The sequence below is a fragment of the Aythya ferina genome (assembly GCF_964211825.1).
Source record: "Aythya ferina genome assembly, chromosome: W".
Lineage (NCBI taxonomy): Eukaryota > Metazoa > Chordata > Aves > Anseriformes > Anatidae > Aythya > Aythya ferina.
In genome coordinates, this window is record NC_140313.1 from 1,220,485 (window position 1) to 1,231,801 (window position 11,317).

General features: G+C 49.4%; 1 protein-coding gene across 31 annotated transcripts in view; it reads left to right on the forward strand.

Annotated features, from left to right (window-relative positions):
- Positions 1-10,359, forward strand: part of LOC311426517 (transcription factor 4) — a 173,581-nt gene extending 163,222 nt beyond the window's left edge. For 20 of the 31 annotated variants that reach the window (XM_084502915.1, XM_084502914.1, XM_084502913.1 and 17 more), the window contains 5 exons: positions 5,957-6,092; positions 6,593-6,755; positions 8,948-9,177; positions 9,581-9,737; positions 9,987-10,359. In XM_084502915.1, the coding sequence (XP_084359041.1) occupies positions 5,957-6,092; positions 6,593-6,755; positions 8,948-9,177; positions 9,581-9,717 (666 nt within the window). In that variant the 3' untranslated portion in view covers positions 9,718-9,737; positions 9,987-10,359. The remainder of the gene's footprint in view (positions 1-5,956; positions 6,093-6,592; positions 6,756-8,947; positions 9,178-9,580; positions 9,738-9,986) is intronic. The other 11 variants (XM_084502896.1, XM_084502911.1, XM_084502912.1 and 8 more) reach the window with 3 other exon arrangements.
- The last annotated feature ends 958 nt before the right edge of the window (positions 10,360-11,317 follow it).

Sequence of the window (11,317 nt, forward strand, 5' to 3'; positions counted from 1 at the left end):
CTCGCCTAACTACCAGATGTAGGTGAAGTGAGATGGAAGCAAACAACAACAACAACAACAAACAACAGGGCGGCGACGCGAAATGGAAGCGGTCGCATCCCGCGTCGCAAAAATACGCTCAGATTTGGGGCTTTTGGAGAAATTCGCGTGTCCTGGCTTGGAAATACGCATCCAGGGGGGCTCGCGCTGCTGTGGTTTCGGGGGCGAGCCTCTGTTTGTGTCTCCAAAAGCCTCTGTAAGATCAATAGGTGGGCACAGCAAGCAGGATGAGGGGAGTTGGAAGCCAGATACGGTGCTCTGAGGGCAGTGCTCCTTCTAAAAAACGAGCCGGGCACAAGTTCCCTGAAAAAACACCAGTCTGCCGAGCTCCCAAACAGCATTACTCACTGTCTGAAACCGTAACTTGCGCGAAGGAGGCAGGCCGGCTCATTTCTTTTGGAAAACTGGGCTGAATTTGGAAGCAAAACCAGAAGAACAAAGGAAATAGTTTGGGAGTGGAGTCAGGCTGAAGTTAGCCTTTGACCATTTGATACATTCCACGCTGAAAAGGAAGTCGAAGGGGGGGAAAAAAAAAAAAATCCCCCCCCCCAAAAAAAAAAAAAAAAAAAATCAAGGAGGATACTGGTAATGTTTTCCACATTTGAATTTTAATACATGAAACAGGCTATAAAACGCTGGCCAGCTGCAGTAAATAAAGTAGCAGTGGGAGGTATGGACCGGAAACTTGTACAGAATGTGCTGGTGGAAATCTCCTTGCCCACCGTACACCTTCGGTCGCTGCCTTCGGCCCCGGGGGAACTCGAGCCCGGGGATCCAGCGGCCCTGCAGTGCCCTGCACCCTCTCCCCAGACAAAAAAGAGGCAGGGGTAGGGCAGATGCTGCTCCGCTGTTGAAAATATGTGGACGGGGTGCTCCGTTTTCGGGGGAATTAGCCCAAATTTGCAGCTGCGAGCAGCGTCCTGCTGGCTACACAAACCCTTTGCCGCAGCGAGCTCTGACTTTCTTTCCCTCCCTATTTTTTTTAGCAGCCTGGTAAGGATTTGAGCACTTGCTAATTTTGAGCAGGCCCCTTTCTAAGCTCTCCTTTGGCTTGGGCGAGCGGCACACGTTTATCCACGCCATTTATAAACGAGCCAACGGGCTCCTCCGCTACCCCCAGAGGGGGCGCACGGCGAGGTGGGTCAGGCTGGGGGGGCGCACGGGGAAAAGGGGCGATCTCTCCTCCGGCAGGAGAGAAGCAGGTTCAGGTTTCCCGTCCCACAAGGGCCCCGCTTCGGCAAACACACGTGTGCGGAGCTTTATGGCCGCGGCTCGCCCCGCGGGGACCGGTGGTGAGCTTGAAATGAAGCACGCGCGCGAGCAGGGCCTGGAGACGTGGCAATTAAAAGGCAGGTAGAAAGCGAGCAGAAAACAACCCTGGACACCCATAAAGAAGCTGCCATCGACTGGTTGTGGATGTCGGCTTAAAAATCCGGGCGATGCTGGCTTTATTTCCGAGCCTCTCATAATATTTCTGCCCCCAGAATGGTTTTTACGGCACCAGGCGCGTGGCGAGGAGGTAAAAGCTCGGAGTTTTTGCGGGAGCTGCCCATCTCCAGCTCTCAAGGGCATGAGCTCAGCAGATATTTTCGGCTTTCCCCGCGAATTTCCTGGCTTTTCGGTAGTTCCTGTTATTTCAGGGGTTATGCAGCTCGGAGGGATTTTATTGGAACATTGCACATGAAATGGGAGCAGCCAGCGCCGAAACGCTAACTTTTACACGGGAATCTTCGCAGACACATGTTTCTTTTGTAGCAGGGCATGAAGGGATTGATTAAAATCATTATAAAACACAAACTGGTGCACATTCTTTTTCAGACAGTGCTTAGAAGTCCAGCAGCTCGCCTGCGAGCTTCACATGAGGGCCCACAGGAAGGGAGCACGCTCGTGTATATTTTTTTTACATCCACATTAAATTAACTTACGGAATTTTCCACCCCTAGGAATTAAAGTAGCAGCTCATGAAGTAACTCGGTTATGTCATTCATACATAAACAAAAAGAGGCAAGCAACTTGGCGGTGTTTAAAAGGCGAAATCTGGCTTTTGCTGGTGGTTTTTTTTTTCTTTTTTTCTTTTTTTTTCTGATTATCTTTTCATCTTCTCCATTCGCAGCGCCGCCGTAGCCGTCGCATCTGTTGTTTGTTTTGCCTCGCTGATGTTTTTTAGCTAACAGGTATCACGTACATCGAAAAAAATATATCTAAAATATAAAATAAAGGGGCAGAATGACCTTACCGGGATAAAATCTGCCACGACGGGCACTGGTGTAGGGTTTTTAAGGGAAGTTTTCTGCCTAATTGGCTGCCATGCCTGCCGCCCCACAAATTATGGCCTCCCTATCATATTTTGAAGCCATTTTTGAGGCCGTAAAGCTGGTTCTGGCCGATATTGAAGCGACACCTCCTTCTGGAGAACGCCGCCCTGGGCACAAGGGCTTCATTCATTCATTCCCCGGCAGCTAATTAGGCTCATTGTTCAAACCCCATGATTCGGGGCTCGTCCACGCTCCGGCCCCGGGTTTCTCCTCGTTCCCATTATGGGACAGGCTTCCCAAAGTGCCAAGTCGATGAAGAAGAGTTCATATTCTTAATCCCATCCTCCAAGCCCCTTTCTATCTCCGGCTCCGAGAGCTGCAAGTTGTTTTGTTTTTTTTTTTTTCCTCCAGAAAAAAAAAATGAACTTTGCTGTTTTCCTGATTTAATGCCACTCCTAATGTCTCTTTTTTTTTTTTTTTTTTTTTTTTTATTATTATTAAATCCTTTCTTTTGGCTTTTGATCTTATTTATAGCCGAGCCACCGGTCATATGGAAGCTATTATTGTATAGCGTGGAGATGAAAGGCTGCGAGGCAGTTAAATAAGAGGGAATAATTGGGCCCAATAACGCACACGTACAGTGAGAGGCCGTTTGTGTCGGCGTGCCCCGCGCCGTTCCCTTTTTAATATCGCGCTGGGGCTTTCGAAGGGCTTTGCCCAAATCTGCTGCCCGTCAGCCTTATAAATTCTGACAATATTGAACACGTGTTAACATGCCTCACCTTCCAACTTTGCTGCCGCGTGTTTTTATTTGTCTAATCGGATAACACGGGGTCATCAGGTGGCAAAGCACAAAGCCCCGCTGCTCGCCGCGTCCCTTCCTTACAGGAGCTGCTTCGGAGCCGCCCCTCGCTCCGGAGCATCAGCCAGCAGGTGATCGCTCTTCCTTTTGTGCCACCGTGCTCAGAAAGTTCGTCCTTGCGCGAAGCTCAGCACGACAAGGGTTAACCCTAAGGATCAGGGCTTTGGGATCGGTTTCCCAAAACCTGAGGATCTTCCCAATTTGCCTGACATCCACAGGTGAGCCCACAAGCGCCTCCAGCCCCTCTGCTTTCAGGAGGCAGAACCGCACGGTGCGTTCACAGCCGAGGTAACAGGGGAGCAGTGGTGGCTCTGGGTCATCACCCAGAGAGACAATATTCCCCTTTTCATGGACTATGTGTCTGGAAATCCCACTATCGTGCTGTTCATCCGCTCTAACTACTGCTCCACAGCTCAATCACGAGGTGCTGAGTGCTCCAGAGTGGATTTCCAAGCATTTTTTAAGAGCTTCCCATCCGCGATGGAGACGGAGATAGCGCAGGTAATCAGAAATGCGCACAGACCTGTGCAACCAGAAAAACCTGGCTGGGTGGCTTTCACCCTGCGGAAAAAGGAAAGCAGGAGGTAAAAGGAGATGAGCTCTAGCCTTCTTCCAGCGCTTGAAGAGTCGCAAAATGCTGGAAAAGACAAACCAAGATTTCAAAGAGGGCAGAGATTTGCACATCAACAGCACCGTGTGTACCTCCCGTGCGCGTTTCTGGCTTCGCTGTTGGTTTTGCTTTGTGCCTTCTTTCCACCCCGATCTGCTGAGTGGTGCAGTCGGGGCTGTTTGAGGAGATGGAAAGGAACCAAATATTAATAGGACTTCAAAGCGAGCCTGATTCTCCAAAGATAAGTATTATTTATAGGTCTGCCCTCCTGGGCTGGGGGGAACGATGCGTATCTTCGCTCCACCTCGGGGCAAGGCTGGTGCTTGGACGACAGACAAACCGGCGGCGCTGCTGGCTGCGGAGGGGGAACGGGAAAAGCAGCGTTTGTGCGTCCCCAAAACGCGTGGACCTGGCTGCTTTCGGCCCCTGAGGTCTCACATGGGGCAGTTGTAGCTGATGGACCTCAAAAACCCACAGCCCTTACGGATAACGACGTGACCGAAATTGTAGGATTAAAGTATCCGGGAGAATACCCCGTGGGAAGGCAGTGTCGGGCAGGGATAGTTCGTATCGGGCAGATGGGACACATGGTGCTCACGGTGACCTTCTAGATCTCCTGAGAACCTAAAGGAGGAAAAAATTGAGGTTTTTTTTATTTTAATCAGAACTATTTTGAAAAAGATGAACAAAACTGTGCGATACATCAGCGGTAGAGCGATGGTGACCTCGTGGCACCTGATTTAGCCTCGGAAGTCAACAGTTGAGTTAAAAAACCGTCCGTCCTGTTAGCCTTCCGTCGTGATTGCTGCTTCTGCCTCTTGATGTGATAAATAAGATTTCGTCCCCCAGCAGCCAGGCCCAGGAATCGAGATACCCGGGCTGTCTCGCCCCAAGCTGGCCCACCCAGCTCGAGGCATCTCGCGGTGGCCGTGGTCATGCTGACTGCATGGGGGGTTCAATCACTCCAGATTGAAGGAAGGAGAAGTGCAGACCCCCCCAAGCCCACCCTCTTAACAAACCTCCCTTCCTTCAAACCGAGTCACGCCGGTCCCAGCCCTTCCTTAGCACCTCACGTTTCTAAAATCCCAGCGTCTCAGCGAGGAGAGAGTTTTTGTCGGTGCTCTTTTACACTTGCTTTCGGTTATTTGCATTTCGTCTAGTAGTAAAAGATTTTCTCAAGTTCCCCTTGGCAGGATTCCCTTTTATCTTCCCTACTGCGGTCTCGGCTCGCTGTTAACAATTAGACCATATTATCTTGTAAGGCTGATGAGAAACATTCCTCCATCTTTCTTTATCTGCCCGAGCGCTTCACGTAGGGAGAAGAAAGAGAGATTTACAGCTGGCTGCTGGCTTCATCAGCCACGAAAACCCTTTTCACACCGCTTTTAGGGGAGGCGCACACCTGAGGAAGACGGGAGCGTGTAGAAAATTTTCCTGCCTGTAGCTCTGGACACAGGGTACAGATAAATGGAGCTGTGCAGCTCCAACGTTGCCCTTTCTTGGCTTTTTTCTAGCTTTTTTTGACAGTTTTGCTCGTTGGCTCTTCTCCTCAGCCTTGATTGAGGCAGGTGGGAGGAGTGGATGGGTTTCCAGCCGCGCTGATGGCACTGCCGGAGTGTTTCATAAAACCTTCACGGGGACGTTACCCGGAGCCAGACCTGCTGCCCCTTCGGCTTTGGGGCTCGGTGCTTCATGAAATGGGGCTCATTTGGTCCCGGATGCTTGTCCCCTGCTGTCAGAGCCTTCTCCGGGCTCTTCGGGACGGGGAGGAATGTCAGGCCCGCCGAGCCCGGCCCCGAAAAGCGAAGCGGGATGCCGAGTGGCAATTCCTGCAGGGTTTCCCGCCGGCAAGGGGGGAATTGCGAAGCCCGCAATTAAGCATATGGGCATGAAGCTAATTGTCAGATCTGTTGGCGGACATGATAGAAGACAGATGGGCGCCAAGCGGCGCGCTCGGCGAAGGCACCCCGGGAGACGCTTTGACGTTTTACCTGCCTGAGCTCGCTCGGCCTCCTGCGCGCCCGGCCGGGCTTCGGCTCCGCGGGCTCACGGCGCCCTCTGGCGAGGCACCCAGCCTCCCGACAGCACCCTAGGGCAGCGGCAGCACCCCAAGGCTGTAGGGTCGCAGCCCCCGTGGTCCCATTGCGGGTTGTCGCCTCCTCTCACCGCCCTTTTCTCCTCTGTCTCCAGGTCGGCGCCCACCGCGAGGACGGGGTGAGCCTCCGCGGCAGCCACTCGCTCGTGCCAAACCAGGTGCCGGTGCCCCAGCTGCCCGTGCAGTCGGCCACCTCCCCGGACCTGAACCCGCCCCAGGACCCCTACAGGGGTGAGTACCGCCGGCAGCAGCCCCCTAACACGGGGATCAGACCCCACACCTCGATCCCGCGCATCGCAGAGTGATTGGGGCGGGAAGGGGGCCTTCACGGTTGCGGGGTGCGCAGCAAAAAGATGTGGATTTAAGGTGAAAGGCTGAATTTCCACCACAAGGCCTTTTTGCTCATTCATTGCAGCGGGGATACTCGGTGTATTTGGGGAGGAATGACATATTGAAGATTTTTATTTTTTTTTTAAGATGAGGGAAAACCTAGGGAGTGATTGCAGCTAGGCGTCAGTGAACTATTCCTGAAGGCTGAGGAGCAGAACAAAACCTCAGAGCCATCACCGAAACCTGTTTTAGGGCCTTCACGCTTCGCTCAGTGCCAGTTATCTGGGGCTGCACACACGGGTCACCCTTCAGTGGGCAGCAGGGACGGAGGATTTGGCCCCAGATCGCTCCCATGTTTGCGGAAGCAGCGTTTGACAGCTCCTCCGTGTGTTTTCTCCCAGGCATGCCAGCTGGACTGCAAGGGCAGAGCGTCTCTTCAGGGAGCTCCGAAATCAAATCCGACGACGAGGGAGACGAAAACCTCCAGGACACAAAATCTTCCGAGGACAAGAAACTAGAGGATGACAAGAAGGATATCAAATCAATTACTAGGTCAAGATCTAGGTAACAGTATATAATAGTGTCGCTTCATTTAATTCCTTTACTGGATTTTGATGAAGTGAACAGCACAGGAGGAAACTATGAGGTTTTTTCCTGGCAGGTAAAACCACAGCCTAAGTGGAACAGAACGGCTGTCCTGGCAGTACTGAGCACACTTCTGGTGCTTGTACTCCAGGACTTCCTCAAATTCGAACAATTCACAAATTTGGACCCCGACCAAGTTCTCCACAATCTCTAAAGAAATTATATTTTGTTAAAATGCATTAATTATGCTGCTATTCCTCTCTGCCCTTGCTTGCAAACGGGAATGCAGTACGGATTGGCATCTTGGTAAAAACGAGCCTGAAAGTCGAGCACACCTGCATCTGAGCTAACAAACCGTGTTCTTTGCTTTTACCTTTCAAATAAATCCGTCGTACCTTGTCCTCAATTTCTGCAAGCCTCTGGAGCTGTCTAGGTTCAACTGGAAAATTTGGTGGTATTATTACAACAGATGAGGATCTGGCCCTCCTGTCGTTTCTGGAAGATGGGAAGGGCAGGAGGATTCTCTCCTCCTTCAAGGCTGAGATGCTTAGGAAAGGCAGGAGTGTATCGGGACTGCTGGTGGGACAAGGCTTGTTCTGCACGTTATTTATACATTTTTGGAAAGCATTACTTAAATCCTAGCTGTATTGTATCATTTGGGAGCTCGTGGCCATGGTGAGCCTGAGCAATGCTTATGGGCACAGCAAACACGAACCACCTAACAAAGGACAGGCCTCAGCTGTCCCATTTATCCTAAATTTCCTCATCTCACCTGCATCTCAGCACACCTGAGGTACAGCTCAGGAGTGCAGACACTCTTTAGCATCACTTGAGTGCCAAACTACCCGGCCAAATTGCAAATAAGGCTGAAATTCTGTTTTCTTGGAGGATTTTTTAAATGATTGCGAGTGGCCATGTCTTACTGCCTTTTCTCCTTCCGTGTCTGCTTGTCTGTGCAAAGGCTGAGACAAGGTAAGAAACATCTGAGCAGACATTTTGCCACGGAGAGAGCACCGAAATTCTGACCTCTCAAGCCTACACACTGATTTTTAAACTGTTAGTCGCATTCACATCTCTTTTGACCAGAGAAAACGTATGACACTTGAGATTCTCTCCGAATAAATGTGTTGGAGTAACCATAAGTGAGGCTTTCATGTCCATTTCCAACCTGGTAAGAAGAAAGGAGCTTGATGCTGCTGTAAGGTGGTTGTAGTCCCTGTTAATTCAACAATTACACCGTCGCTTATGCATATTTATAGGTGCTTTGATGCTTTTGTAGGCTAACAGTTTTGCTTTTAACATGCTTGCAGCTCTAAAAGGTTACTCCCGATATTTAGTTATGTATCTAAATCCGTGTTGTTAGGGCTGCTGGAAATTTATGACTCTATTTGCATAACCAATTCAAATTACATAGTGGCAGGGACTCACCAGTTGATGTGTTTTCAATTTAAAATCATTATTTCATCTGGCTGGAAAGCCGTTTTTGTTGCAGAAATGATGCCCAAGTTCACCGTGGGGCTCTCTGCAGCCAGCAATTCCTCCCGTGGCCGTTTGCCCGCAGGCATTTCGGTGCCCGGGCTCTGCTCAGTGCCTGGTGGGCTGCCTGCCCCCACCAGCTGATAGCAGAGAAAGTTATTTTCTAAAGGACAGTCATGCTGGAGCTTCGTTATGTTTTGGTGTTTCTGCTTTGACCTTCTCTCCAGTCCTTGTCTGGGTCACCCGGAGACGGTCTGCTGGGGGGCCCCGTGCTCTATAACTTGAGCTGAGTAGATCTCAAGTCTTACATTCGGCACAGAAGAAAGTCACAGGAACATAAAAAGTGTCTCTCAAACATAAAAAGGGCTCTCAACATTTGTCATGACTTAACGAGCTGAGGTATCGAGCGTGAGAAAATATATTATTGAAGAAAAATCTCTAAAAAATAATCTCTAAATTCTCCAAAGTGTCTTCCTTGCAGAATGTAGAGGTTGATAACAAACTTTACTCAGTGTAAAATTTAAGGGGACTGAATTTTGCCCAGGTTTGCTGGAAGAGGAACCGCAAGTATCTATATCTTACAAGGTGTTTGACTGATTTGTAGCCCTGTTCTTGGCCAAATGCTGTTGGAAATCTTTTGACCCTGCTTGTTGCCCACACCATTAGAAGATGAGGTGTTCCTTTTTGTCTCCCAGCAATAACGACGACGAGGACCTGACACCCGAGCAGAAAGCCGAGCGAGAGAAGGAGAGGCGGATGGCCAACAACGCTCGGGAGCGCCTGCGCGTGCGCGACATCAACGAGGCGTTCAAGGAGTTGGGCCGGATGGTGCAGCTCCACCTGAAGAGCGACAAGCCCCAGACGAAGCTCCTGATTTTGCACCAGGCTGTGGCTGTCATCCTCAGCTTAGAGCAGCAAGTCAGAGGTGAGTGCCGCCCGAGTTTGGGGACGGCTGCCCAGGGGCACCCGGAGTCGCCGTGGGGCGCTTGTGTTCGCCCGTGGCTCTGGCACCGCAGGCGTTGGCGGCGATCCTCGGCGGTCTCGGTGCGTTTTGCATTCTTCAGCAAGCTCCAAATTCAATATTAAGCTTGGCCGCTCCTTCACAAAGCCCAAACACGAAGGGATTTGCAGCAGTTGTGTACCGAGTTGCGCTGCCTGCGTCCCAGCACTTGACCTGACCAGGCTGCATCATCCGCTTCAGCCCCCTCAATTCCTGCAGCCTGACTTCACCGAGTCACTGAGAACGTTTTCAACGCACGTGCAACGTCAAAGCCAGCCTGATAGAAAAACCTGAACGTTTCAAATCGTGTTTTGCTTCCTTTCCACAGAAAGAAACCTGAATCCTAAAGCAGCCTGTCTGAAAAGAAGGGAAGAAGAGAAAGTCTCTTCGGATCCTCCTCCACTTTCCCTGGCAGGACCCCACCCTGGGATGGGAGATGCCTCCAATCACATGGGACAGATGTAAAAAAAAAAAAAAAAAGGCAAGTTTGGTTTGCAGCAGTGCCCAGGTGCCCTCCAAACACCCGGTCACGGGGAGTTCAGGCACAGAGAGCCCCCTGGGCTGCTGGGGGTGGGCAGGTGGGCGAGGGGCACCCTTTATAAACTGGCCATCAGGTCATCCTGCCAGCAGGCTTGATGCCAAAGCCACGTTCAGATCCTGTGTTTAGAGAGGATTTAGTGATGCGTATTCATCTGTCCTTGACTGATGTGGTTTTTTTTTCACTTCTTTCGCAGGTCCAAGTTGCCACATTTCTTCATTTAAACAAGAGACCACTTCCTTAACAGCTGTATTATCTTAAACCCACATAAACACTTCTCCTTAACCCCTTTTTTGTAATATAAGACAAGTCTGAGTAGTTAAGAATCACAGACGCAAGAGATTTCAGCATTCCCGAATTATTAAAAACAAGAAAAAAAAACAAACAAACAAACAAACAAAAAGTGCAACTTGAGGGACGACTCTCTTTAACATATCATGCAGAATGTCTAACGCAGTATGTTACGAGCTGTAAGTGCACAGCCTAGAGACTGAATGGCAATCTTCTCCACACTGTGGGACAATGCATTTGTGCCTAAACTTCTTTTGGAAAAAAAAAAAAAAATATAATTAATTTGTAAGTCTGAAAAAAAAAAAAAAATATTTAATTTAAAAATTGTAAACTTGCAATAATGAAAAAGTGTACTTCTGAAGAAAAAAATGAGCGTTTTTGTTGGTGTGCTAGACAGCTAGTGTTTATACTTACTGGATATTAAAAGGGAAGCTTTGCTGCCCAGATATTTACAAAACCAGCAAACGTCCTAATGAAAACTGAAGTGATGACATTAGCCATTCCTTAGGGTAGGAGGAACAGATGGATCTTATAGACCTATGACAAATATATATATATAAATATATATATAAATATATATTAAAAATTTAGTGAATATGGTAAGCTTTTGTTCATTTGTTTCAGACTTTTTTGCTCCTGTAAAAAAATAGTACTGATTAACTTTTTTAAAAAGAAGATTTTACTGTAAATAAGGATTTTTTTGTCTTATTTCTGTCCCTCTCTCCCCTGTTTTTGTTATTGTAACCTGTAGTGCCAACTCTGTCTCTGGAGGGGTAGTGCAGGAACGAAACGCTGACCCTGACGTTGCTTCTCATTCATAAATAAGTAGAGAGTTGTTTCTTCGGTCTTTTTGGGAACACGGGACTGAAACACAAAAAAAAGTCACGTCGTGCGTAGATACGACGGGCGGCGTTACCCAGCCCGGCCAGGCGAGCCGCTCGCGTGGTGACGTTGCTCTGGTTTGACCCTTTTTCTGGGATTTTCAGAGGTACAAGGTTAGAATGCTACAATTGTTACCACTGTGCCTTCCAATGTTTATATCATCCGAAGCATAACATGAATCAAAGTGGCTGTGATTTAACGACCCGATTAAAAGTGTTACCTATGTGTGTAGCCTAAATAGTGTGCAGTGAGGCGTTTCTGAATACATGGTCAGATTTCGGGGGGGACGGGGGGCGGGAGGGAGGGAGGGGAAACCATCCTGGGGGTGGGGGGGGGAAAACTGCAAGTAGTGTG